We start from the raw sequence: 12,855 nt of genomic DNA on the forward strand, positions 1-12,855 counted from the left end.
AGGGTGTTGGGACAGTCTGACATCTTAAATTAATAAGAACCAGGAATCCAAATCTCAGTCCTTAATATCATTCACTTTTTCTGCTGTTTCTTATCCCTTGTTCCAATCTTCAGTTATAGGATATAAGGGAAAACAAATCATTTGTATATTTGTGTTGTTTGCTTTTTTGGCAAGTCCTCATAGATGCTGTCCAGGGTTTGTTTTCAACAACATGTATTGCAAATGCCTCAGAAGGCAGGAAAAATGTTTGACATATCCTCCTTGGCTGACTGACTCATCCCAGGTACACATCTTTAAAAACAAATAAACCAAAAAATCCTGCATACCAACTGTCAGGACTATATTTAGGTGTCTCCTTTGTCATTAGTAGGAAGATGTCATAAGGGAGCTTTCTTCTCCTGCAACAATAAAATTTTCTCTAAACTTGCTATTACTCTTGGTTCTCTTTATTATTTCTCAGAGTATGAGTTAATGAATGCTTGTCCAGGTCAAAAAACCTTTTTTGGGAGGACCTATTAAAGCACCAAATTTGAAGGGGGTCATCAGAATTGCCTATGGAATTGTTGTGTTCATCTGAATACTATTACAGGTTCTGGGGATATTAGTGAGCTAAACAGAGTGCCTAAGACACTTGACTGATAACCAGAAGCTTGGTGGTTCAAACCCACCAGCCATTCCTCAAAAGGAAGGTTGGTTAATCTATTGGCGTAGTGATACAGCCTCGGAAACCCAAGGAGGGGTTGCTATGAGTTGAATCTGACTCCACAGCAATGAGTTTGGTTTTGGTTATTAGAAAGTTCTCATAGGATTAAATAATAATAAACTGGATATTAGGATGTGAAAGGTGCGCTAGTGGCAAAAAAAGAGCAGGAGTAAGAATAGGGAGTATTAAGTAAAGAGGGTGGCTACACTTAAAAAAAATGTTTAGAGTAGGCCTCATGTAAAGGTGGCATATGAACAGAGATTTGAAGTAGGTGAGAGTATGAACCATTTGGATATCTCAGGGAAGAGCATTGTACATAGAGTGCAAAGGCTTTTTCTGTTTTGCTAATGTAAAACATGGCAAGAGCCATGAAGAAAACAATTTCAAAATACAAGTGTCTTTAACAGTGTTTTTACCATTCAGGTATATACCTAAGAGAAATGAAAACATGGCGTCCATGCAGAAACTTGTACATGAATATTCATAGTAGCATTACTCATAATTACAAAAACATGGAAACAATACAAATGTCCATCAACCAATAAATGAATAAAAAAAATGTGGTCTATCCATACAGTGGAATGCTATTTGGCAATAAAAATGGAGTACTGATCCATGCCACATCATAAATGAACCTTGAAAATACTATGCTAACTGAGAGAAGCCAGTCACGAGAGACACTGTAGTGTATGATTCCATTTATGTGAGATGCTCAGAATAGGCAAATCTGTAGAGACAGAATGTAGATTAATGTTTGCCAGGGTTTGCAGGGTGGGGAGAATAGAAGTGATTGTTAATGAGTACACAGTTTCTTATTAAAAAAAAAAAAAATCTTGAGTCGGATCTGACTCACAATGACCACTCCTTGGGTTTCTGAGGCATGTCGCTACGGAAGTAGATTGCCCAGTCTTTCTTCCAAGGAGTGGCTGGTGGGTTTTAACCACCAGCCTTCTGATTAGCAGTCAAATGCCTTAGGCACTATGCCACCAGAGCTTATTAGGGTGAAGAAAATACTCTAAAAATGGTGACAGTTGTACAACTCTGAAGATATACTAAAAACCATTGAAAGTGGTTTTATTCTAATTAGGTTATGAATATTTGGTGATTTTAAAAAATAATGCCATATAAAGGTACTAAGAAAATTTAAGGCAACCATAATTCCAATCATTTAAGTGTGCATTATTGACACTTTGGTATACCGTGATATCTTTTAGAGTATATTTCTAGTTATCAAGGGTGGGGAGAAGATATTTTCTGATTGAACAGTGTAAGGATAAATTTCCTTATTTCAGAGTAGGAGAATAATTTGCAATTGGAAGACAGTTTTAAGCATGACAGTAAAGGCAGAAAGGGAAAAGATTAATATTTTTCATAGTTTAAGTTTAAAACTTAAATATGTAAAGAGGTAAATGATGTGGGGAAATTGATTTGACAAGCTTTAATTCTTTAAAAATAAATCAAACCAAACCAAACTCACTGCCATCGAGTCAGATCCAACTCATAGCGACCCCTCCTTGGGTTTCTGAGGTGGTGTCACTGCGAAAGTAGATTGCCCAACCTTCCTTCCGTAAAATTAAAAAGCCCTCTCAAATCAATAGAATAACTCACATATACAAAAATAAGCACAAGAGAAATAGCCAAGTCACAAAAAGAAGTAAAATGACCAAAAAGTCGGAAAATACTAAGCTTTTAAACCTCACTACTAATCAAATAAATACAGATTTTAAAAATTCTTGCCTCCCCCCCCCCCCCAAGGTGGTGGTGTTATTTGCCGTGGAGTCGGCCCTGACTCACAGCGACCCCTCCTTGGGTTTCCGAGGCAGTATCACTACGGAAGTAGGATTGCCCAACCTTCCTTCCGAGGAGTGGCTGGTGGGTTTGAACCACCAGCCTTCTGGTTAGCAGTCAAGTGCCTTAGGCACTATGCTACCAGAGCTCCTCTGCTAAGGTAGAAAAGGAATTAAAACAACTATACCTAGTATTGGAATAGTTGTGGAAAAGCTAGTGGGTATTTAAATTATAGAATAATATTCTGGTAGGATAAATCAAAATCTTAAAGTTTGTAACGGGTCATTTTACGTGTGGTAATTATCTTTTGGGTAGAATTAATTAGAACTAGGTACCAAGATATCTTTTACAGTGTTCTATAAAATAGTCAAAATGTCAGGTATCCTAAGTGTTTATTATCAGTATATTTTGCATTGATTCTTAAACCGTTTGTTTTCATTACAAGGCTGCGTAAGAATTTTACGAAATACAATAAAAACATTGTTAGGAAAGTGAAACAGATATAAAAATACAAACTCAAATTAGTCTTAGAAAACATACAAAAAGACATTAGACTACAAACTCAAATTATTCTTAAATTCACCAGTCTTAAAATATATTGCAGTAATTAAATCTGAACAAACGGGATAAAAACTTTTATAGAAACTATACATGTTTATTTAAAGTGAGTAATGTAGGAAATTGCTATTACACATAACTTTTTGCTATTCTGCAGTTACAACTAAACTAAAGGTTGAGTGAAATAGCAGTTCTTATATAAATGCCTGTATACAAACTTTGAACCAATACCTTGAATATCAGTGTTTAAAATTTTTAATGTGAAAGGCAAACTTGCCTCTTGCTTCAAAGTTTACATGCCTCTTGATTGTTTGAACTAGGGTGTATGCTGCTATCAGAGAATAATGTTTATTTAATCTGCTTCTATATTTTGTTCAACATTCATAGTAGAAAAAGCAGTCTCAGTGGTCAGTTAAAAGAAATGGAAGAAGAGATTTTATAGTAATTTTAGCAAGCTCAGCATATTCATTTTTCAAACTTTTATTCAAATTGAAACGAATGAGGCCGTATAGATCTTCATTTTTTTTTTTTAATCAGTAGCCAGTTTCAACAATATGACCTGTAAAACTAGCTAAATTTAAATTTTTGGTGAAAGAAACAGATTCTGGATGTTATGCACTTCTGGGTTACAGTTAACTAAGCATAAAATATTGCAGATAATATGGTCCTACTGTATATGACTGTTAGGCAGCTCTTACCATATTTGATTCATCAAGTAGGATAGACAATCCTGACTAGTTCATATTCTGTTCGGCTGAAGGAGTTTACTAACCAAACTGCTACAAAAGTTTTAAATGCTGATTCTCAGTTTCTGTACTTATTTCAATGTGTCAACAACAGTTTGCAACTACACTTTGAGTAGCACTCTTCTAGTATAGTCATACAGTGGAATACCATGTAGCCTTAAAAATATTTTCTCAAACAATATTTAATTCGTTGGGAACAGGGTAATAATGGTCTGTGAAAATAGGTTAAGCAGTACAAAGGACATACTTTCAGTTTTGTAAAACAAAACCAAAAAATGAGACTGGAGTGGTTATCTTTAGGCTCTGGGATGAAAGATGGTTTTTTGTTTTATAAGTATTTTACATTTCTTACCATGGACATACTTTATGAGAAAATTGTTATTTTTAAGTCATCTTAAGTAGATCCCCTTTAAAGTGATATTTACAGCAAAATGGTATTTAGTAGTTCAGTGAAAACTTTTAGGAATTGATTTGATGTTTGGTGAATAATTTTTAACTACCCACTGGATGCCTAGATTTTGCTTGGCAATGGAAATTTTAAAGATTGATTTATCAAATATTTTTATTAGAAATATTTATTATGGAAATACACTGGGAATGTTTAAGGTATCTTGCCTTTAAGATACCCAATGAGCTGGGGGAGTGAGAATCAATTTAGCAGATAATCACAGCACCAAACCAGTAGGCATAGTTGATTCTGATCCATAGCATGCCTATAAGGCAGAGGAGAATTGCCCCATAGGGTTTCCAAAGCTATAATCTTTATGAAAGCAGACTGCCACATCTTTTTCCCATAGGGCAGTTGCTGGGTTTAAACTGCTAACCTTTTAGTTGCCAGCCAAACTCTTAACTACGGTGCTGTTAGGGATCCTTTGTTGTTGTTTTTGTTATTTGCCATCAAGTCGGCCCCGACTCCTAGTGACCCCTCCTTGGGTTTCTGAGGCAGTTATCACTACGGAAGTAGGATTGCCCAACCTTCCTTCCGAGGAGTGGCTGGTGGGTTTGAACCGCCAGCCGTCTGGTTAGCAGGCAAGTGTCTTAGCCACTATGCTACCAGAGCTCCTTAGGGATCCTTAGATAATCAAAATAGGTTGTGGTAAAGGTGATGGAGAGATGAAAGGATCATTCCCTGTCCTTAAAAACCTTATGGTCTTGTAGAGCAGCTTGTACCTAATAATGAGTACGATATAGTAGCCTATAAAAGTGAGATGTTGTTGTTGTGTGCCGTCGAGTCGTGCTGCTTTAACAAATACCAAGTGGATGACTTTGACAAACAGAACTTTTTTCTTTCAGTTGAGGAGGCTAGAAGTCTGAATTCAGAGTATCGGCCCTACGGGAAGGCTTTCTGTCAGCTTTGGGTTAAGATCCTTGTCTCCTTTCAACATCTGTGGGCCTGGTGTTCCTTGGGGTTCTCTATGTGTCTTGGCATCAGCCAGCTCCTGGGTCTAGGAGGTTCTCAGCACAGGGACCCTCAGAGCCAAAGGACATGCTCAGCTGCTGGCTCTTTTTTCCTGGTGGTACTGAGGTGCCCTCCTTTCTCTGCTCACTTTTCTCTCCTTTTATCTCTTGTGAGATAATAGGTGACATGGGTCACACCCCAGGGGTACTCCCCTTGCATCGGATCAGGGCTGTGACCTTAGTAAGGCTGTTGCATCCCACTCCAATCCCCTTATAACTGATTGGCTGATCACATCAGATTGCATCATGGGGAGGGATTATATCATTACACAACTGCCAAACCAGGAAGAATCATGGCCCAGCCAAGTTGACATATATTTTTTGGGGAATACAATTCAATCCATGACAGACGACTGACTGTACGTTTGGTATAGAAGATTCAGGAAAAACTCCAGGTGTATATCGTCCTATTGAATTCACCCATATTTTATCTTTCAGGTTTCAGCACAAAATGAACATAATTAGAGAAAATAAAGATTTGGCATGTTTCTATACAACAAAACATTCATGGAGGGGAAAGTAAGTATTGACTTTATTTTTCCATGCTTCTATAAAGTATTACTTTAAATATTCCTGTTTTACTATCTTGAGTATGTACTATACAACTCATTAATGCTGTTCAGTTCTCTGAAAAGATTATGTGCATATTTTAAATGCAAATGCTACACTTAGAATGAATGTTAAAGAATTGTTCTTTTTGCTTTTGACATTTCTAGTTTTTTATACCTATATTGGGAAGGAGTTTTTGGTAAGAATTAAAAGTAACAAAGGGAAGTAAACCATTTATCCAACTGCTTGAATTCTGTCAAAAGAATGACGAGGTTATGCAGTAATAACAAGAGTGCTAACTTCTCAATTTATCACCCAAAGACGAGTCTATGTGTGATCAACACATTTTCATATCCATTTGTCTGTCAGAGAAAATATGCCATTAATTCCACTGAAGTTTATAATCTTTCTTTAAGCTTGAAATGATATTTAAAAGTTTAATTCGATCTTCTCCTGGAGAAGGGGCGATAACATTTTTTAATATTTGCTTAGTAAGACCAAGGTATAGATGTCTGTTTTTCCCTCTTATTTTTTTTTTTTTAATTATAATATGAGTAGAAGTTCCAAGGTGTAGATCTTTGCTTCATGTCTGTAACATGGATGATAATTCCTACTTTCAGATTGCTGTAAGGGTTAAATGAAGTGATAAGGGAGTATATAAAGGTTTTTTAATTATGCCTTAAAAATGTTGAGTGTTCAATGAATGGCTCCTTGTGGACCCTTGTGAAATTTAGTCCTTTTGAGTGGTCAGGGTAAAATGAGTGTCTCACACTTTGACAGATAGGAAGCTACTTTAGTCCAATTTAGGACTTCAGGTAGATAGAACATGATACACATATGAGGCTAATAATTTTTGTTCTTATTCTCAACTTTAAAATATTTAGGTAATAGAGAGTATAATAACTTCTTAGAGTGATGCAGTATCTGAACTTCGTTGTGTTTCTGGTTTTCTTTGGCACATTATAATTTTGAAAGATTTTAGTGTTCCCTTTTAGTAGTGTAGTTATTGTATGGGCTTCTAAATTAGAGGACATTGTTTTTACTCTTGTGATTTATCTCTAATTTTTCTCTCCTGCTAATTTCATTGACCAAGTTAGAGAAAAAAATTGGCTTACTCTGGGTGGTATGTGTCTCTTTAGTTCTTTGAATCAGTCTTAAAAAAATGTTTTTTCTCAGTTTATTTCTCAAATAGTAGATTGCTCTGGTCATCATAATATAACTTCTGTGTTTATTATGATTATAGCATACTGATGCATTAATTCTAAAGAATAAACTTACTGCAATACTTTTTGCTTTGTGAGCTTTTTAAGTAATTGTGATCATCTGGACTTTTTTTTCTTTTCTGTTGTTAGAGAGTAGTGGCTAAGACTTGGTTGTTATGTGCCGTTGAGTCAGCCCTGACTCATAGCGACCCCTCCTTGGGTTTCCGAGGCAGTATCACTACGGAAGTAGATTGCCCAACCTTCCTTCCGAGGAGTCGCTGGTGGATTTGAAGCGCCAGCCTTCTAGTTAGCAGTCAAGTGCTTTAAGGACTATGCTACCAGAGCTCCAAAGACTTTAAAAGACAGTCCTTTTTTTCCCCTTTCTTGGTAAAAAGTTGGAGAACTATTTCTGAATGCAGTGTAATTCTTCTCTCATTTACACCTTGAAACTTTCTTGTTTGTTTTTATCACATTTTATTGAGATATGTTTTACATATTAAAACTCAACCTTCCAAGCTGTATAATTCAGTGGATTTTAGTAAATTCGCAGTTGTACAACCATCACTGCTATTTTTAGAACGTTTTCATTACCCCAAAAAGAAACTTCATACCCATTAGCAGTGAGTCCCCATTTCCTTTTCTTCTAGAGCCTGGCAAGCAATAATTTATTTTCTGTCTTTGAATTTGCCGGTTTTGAACATCTCATCGAAATGGATACATACAATATGTGGTCTTTTGTGGTGGACTTTTTTCACTTGATATGACATTTTCAAGGATCATCCATGTTGTGACATGGATAATGACTTCATTATTTTTTATTACTGAATAATGTCTTATTTTTGGCTACTATGTGTAAATGTTACTATGAACATTTGTGTACACATTTTTGAATGGATATATTTTAATTTCTCTTTGGTGTATACTTACAAGTTGGAATTTATGGGTCATATGGTAGCTCTTTGTTTAACTTTTTGAGGAAAACCAAATTATTTCCAAAGTGGCTGCAATATTTTATAATGCACGAGAGGTTGGTTTCTCGATATCATCACCAAAATGTGGTATTGTATGTTTTAGCCATCCTAGTCATGTATTAAAGGAGCCTTGGTGATTAAGTGCCTGGCTGCTAACTGGAAAGTCAACAAATCAGACCAGTCAACCACTCTGCGTGAAAAAGATGAGGCAGTTTGCTTCTGTAAATTTGCAGCCTCAGATATCCTGTGGGCAGTTCTACTCTGCCCTATAGGGTCACTTTGAGTTGAAATTGACTTGATGGCAATAGGTTTTTAATGGGAGTGGATATTAAGTGATATCTCATTATGTTTTTGATTTGCATTTCCCTAATAACTAAGGATATTGAGCATTTTTTTAATCTGGTTATTGGCCATTTGTTTATCTTCTTTGGAGAAATGTCTGCTCAAATCATTTACCCAAATTTTAATTGGGTTTATTTGTTTTTTTGTTGTTGAGTTATAGGAGTTTTGCATATATTCTAGATATTAGTCTTCTATTAGGTATATGACTTGTAAACATTTTCTGTCATTCTTTGGATTGTCTTTTCACTTTCCTGAGAGTATGTTTTGAATTAGAAAGGTTTAAATTTTGATAGTTCAGTGTATTTATTTTTTCTTTTGTTTTCAGTATTATATCTAAGAAACCATTGCTTACTCCAAGTTCTCAAAGACTTACTCCTGTGCTTGCTTTCATAGGTTTAGCTTTTAATTTTCTATGATCTGCTTTGAGTTAATGGTGTAAGGTATGGGCCCAATTTCATTCTTTTGCAGGTGGATATCTAGTTGTTCCAGCACCATTTGTTTTTGAAAATGACTACCCTATCCTCATTGTTTTGACTCTCTTTGCCTTAGTTCTATTCTATTGATTTACATAGCTGTCCTAATGCCTATATCCTACTGTCCTGATTACTATAGATTTGTAGTAAGTTTTGAAACCAAGAAGTGTAAGTCTTCCAACTTTGTTTTTTTCAAAATTGTTTTGGTTATTCTTGGTCCCTTGCATTTCAATATGAATTTTGGGGTCAACGTGTCAGTTTCTATTAAAAAAAAATAAAGACAGATGGGTTATGGTAGGGATGGGATTTAATCTGTAAATCACTTTGAGGAATGTTGCCATGTTAATGATATTAAATCTTCTAATGCTTGAACATGGACTGTGTTTCCATTTATTTAAAAACTAGTTTCTGTTGAGTTGATTCCAACTCATGGCAACCCTAGATGTGTTAGAGTAGAACTATGTACCTTAGAGTTTTTAGTGGCTGAGTTTTTGGAAGTAGATTGTCAAGCCTTTCTTCTGAGATGTCTCTAGGCAGACTCAAATCTCCAGTATTTTGGTTAGCAGCCGGGCATGTTAACAGTTTATACCTCCCAGGTACTTCTCCATTCATTTACATCTTTAATTTTTTTCAACATTGTTTTATAGTTTTCCGTGTACATACTTTGAAGTGTTTAAATTCTCCCTGAAAGTTCTTACATTTCCACTAGTGACTTATTTCTTTGGGTTGTGTACATTATTATGTAGCACTGAAGCTTTTTTTAATACTTAACCTATTTTGTGTGGCCAAATTCTAAAGTAATTCTCAGTATATTCTAATTTAAAAAATAAATGGCCAACATGAAAAACTTTCCATTGTTTCTGAGTTGCTAACCTCTCTAGAGGCTCATGTATAGCAAGTATTGTGAGGCTGGCACGGAACTGGGCAGTGTTTCATTCTGCTGTGCATAGGGTCGCTGTGAGTCGGAGTCAACTTGATGGCACGTAACAACAATAACCATCTCTCCAGAAACACCCAATTTGTGTTTTATACCCAAAGATATTTCTCACTCATTTGCAACAATTTTACATGTGACTTTGGGGTATAGAGCCCCCATTTTAAGAGACTGCATGCCTGTATACATATTGTAAACCTAATCCCAGTATTTCAGAAAAATATTCTTGACAGTGAAATGAATGTTTTTTTCTTTCTCTTCATCTGCCTAAATTAAAGATAATCTCTCCAGCTATTCCCTTTTAGAATATTCATGTGACCCATTTCTGTTACCTTTGTATGTTTTCATTATGCCTCACTTGGCAGCCACCAATTATGCTCTTATTAATGCAGGTTCATTTACTGCCAGTGTAGATTCTTGACTGGCAAAATATTCTTTCTTCTGTGCTTGCTGTTTCTCCACTTGTATAATGTAATTATGTAACTATATAATGTAATTATATCTTTGTTCTGAGAAGCAGCAAGGGGGAGTAGATTTCAGGAAAAACACTTTTCTTTCATAAAAGAGCAAAATTTCCTTTTTGGCCTTAGTAGACTGGGACAGGAAGGAAGGTGCAGATATTTCAGTTAAAGCAGAAGTGTAAATTTTATGGCAGATTTTAATGTTCAAAACCTAGGTTCTTAAAGTGTTTTGGGTGGAAATTACAAATGAAGTCCACCTGTGGATCACTTTAATAATTGCATACTTTAATTGTAGCAAATGCTCTGAATTTAAGAGTAACATTTTAGTGTATGGACAGGATTCCAGCTACAACACATTGGGATGTATGCTGATCAGTCTGTGGAAAGCCAGTGACAGACACCACTCCATTAATAGGCCTATAATGACTGGATACAGGAAAGTAGAGTTGAAAGGAAGTGAAGTTGTGAATTTTTGATACCTTTTTTATATGCAGGAATAAGGTCCTACAAGAGCAGAGATACCCTAACTTCCTGTCATTTACACATCTCACCAGTTCAATAACCCTTGGGATCTTGAGTTTGTCCCCCCTGCCCTTCCCTCCTTTGCTTTGTCTCAGCTGTTAACCCTGCCAACCTGTAAACCTCTGATGAGCCCATTTTGAATTTTTTTTGTATCAGTTTTTGGTTATTATCAAGCAATCTGATATTTAAACATCTTCCACCACGAGTACAAATTCGATCACATCTCCTTTACAGGAATTTCATATTTTACACATGGTGTTGTATTAAAAGTTAGCTCCATCTGAACTGGAAAAGATTTGACTATTGCGTCACATAATTGTGAAGTATTTAAAACACTGTATTTCATGGGAATATTCTTTATTTCTGGGGCTTGGGGGCTGCTTTTCGCTTGGGGGTAGCTCTGTATTAAGGCTGGCACTCAGTCAGGCCCAGGGCGAGAGGGCTGTTTTACACTTGGAGGGCTACTCTTTATTAAGGCCAGGGCCCAAGGTAGGTGGGCCAAAGGGGTTAGGAACAAATAAGGGAGATGAACTTGTCTGTCAGTTTGTTATCTTATAGTGACTTATGTTTTGCTGTGAGACTGGAGGCTATGCCACCAGCGTTGCAAAATGCCAGCAGGGTTACCCATGGTGGACAGGTTTCAACAGAGCTTCCAGGCTAAGACAGACTCAGGAAAAGGAAGAGGCCATCAGTCTCAAACAATTGGCCAGTGAAAACCTTATGAATAGCAGTGAAACACTCTCTGATAAATTACCGGAAAACTTTATGAATAGCCCTGAAACGTTGTCTGATACAGTGCCAGAAGATGAGCCCATCAGGTTGGAAGACACTCAGAATTTGACTGGGGAAGAGCTGACTCCTCAGAGTAGAGATGACCTTAACAATATGGATAGAATAAAACTCTTAGGACCTTCATTGGCTGACGTGGCACAACTCAAAATAAGAAGAAATAGATGCAAACATCCATTAATAATTAGAACATGGAATGTATGAAGCATGAATCTAGGAAAATTGGAAGTTGTCAAAAATGAAATGGAACACATAAAGATTGATATCCTAGGCATTAGAGAGCTGAAATGGACTGGTTTTGGCCATTTTGAATCAGACAGCCATATGATGTACTATTCCGGGAATGACCAAGTGAAAAGGAATGGCATGGCATTCATCGTCACAAAGACTGTTTCAAGATCCGTCCTGAAGTACAACACTGTCAGTGATAGGATAATATGTATATGCTTACACGGAAGACCAGGTAATACTACTGTTAATCAAATCTATGCACCAACCACCAAAGCTAAAGATGAGGAAATTGAAGATTTCTACCAACTTCTGAAGTCTTAAATTGACCAAACATGCAATCAAGATGTGTTGATTATCACTGGTGACTAGAATGCAAAAGTTGGAAGCAAAGAAGAATCACCAGTAATTAGAAAATTTGGCCTTGGTGATAGAAATAATGCTGGAGATTGCATGATAGAATTTTGCAAGATCAACAATTTATTCATTGCAAATACCCTTTTTCAACAACTTAAGCGACAGCTATACACATGGACTTCACCAGTTGGAATATACACAGATGTCAGATTGACTATATCTGTGGCAGGAGGCTTTGGAGAAGTTCAATATCTTCAGCCAAAACAAGGCCAGAAGCTGATTGTGGAACAAACTGTCTGCTGCTCATATGCACATTCAAGTTGAAGTTGAAGACAATTTAAACAAGCCCACGAGAGCCAAAATATGATCTTGATAATATCCCTCCTGAATTTAGAGACCATTTAAAGAATAGATTTCATGCATTGAACACCAGTGACTGAAAACCAGAGGAATTGTGGGATAACATCAAGAACATCATCCATGAAGAAAGCAAGAGGTCATGAAAAAGATAGGAAAGGAAGAAAAGACCAAAATGGATGTCAGAAGAGACTCTGAAACTCACCCTTGAGCAGAGAATAGCTAAAGCGAATGCAAGAAATGACAAGATAAAAGAGCTGAACAGAGATTTCATAGAGCAACTGGAGCAGATAAGGCCAATTACTATAATGAAACATGCAGACTTGGAGTTAGAAAACTAAAAGGGAAGAATACGCTTGGCATTTCTCAAGCTGAAAGAACTAAGGAAAAAATTTAAGCCTTGAGTTGCAATATTGA

General features: G+C 36.3%; 1 protein-coding gene across 1 annotated transcript in view; it reads left to right on the forward strand.

Moving 5' to 3' along the window:
* Nucleotides 1-5,704: 5,704 nt before the first annotated feature.
* The window catches only part of DNAJC13 (DnaJ heat shock protein family (Hsp40) member C13), a 158,043-nt gene continuing 150,892 nt past the window's right edge, over nucleotides 5,705-12,855 (forward strand). The window contains exon 1 of the mRNA XM_042780451.1: nucleotides 5,705-5,772. Within this exon, the coding sequence (XP_042636385.1) occupies nucleotides 5,705-5,772 (68 nt within the window). The remainder of the gene's footprint in view (nucleotides 5,773-12,855) is intronic.

The sequence above is a fragment of the Orycteropus afer genome, unplaced genomic scaffold, assembly GCF_000298275.1.
Source record: "Orycteropus afer afer isolate SDZICR_OR568_19922 unplaced genomic scaffold, OryAfe1.0 scaffold00003, whole genome shotgun sequence".
NCBI classification, from domain to species: Eukaryota; Metazoa; Chordata; class Mammalia; order Tubulidentata; family Orycteropodidae; genus Orycteropus; species Orycteropus afer.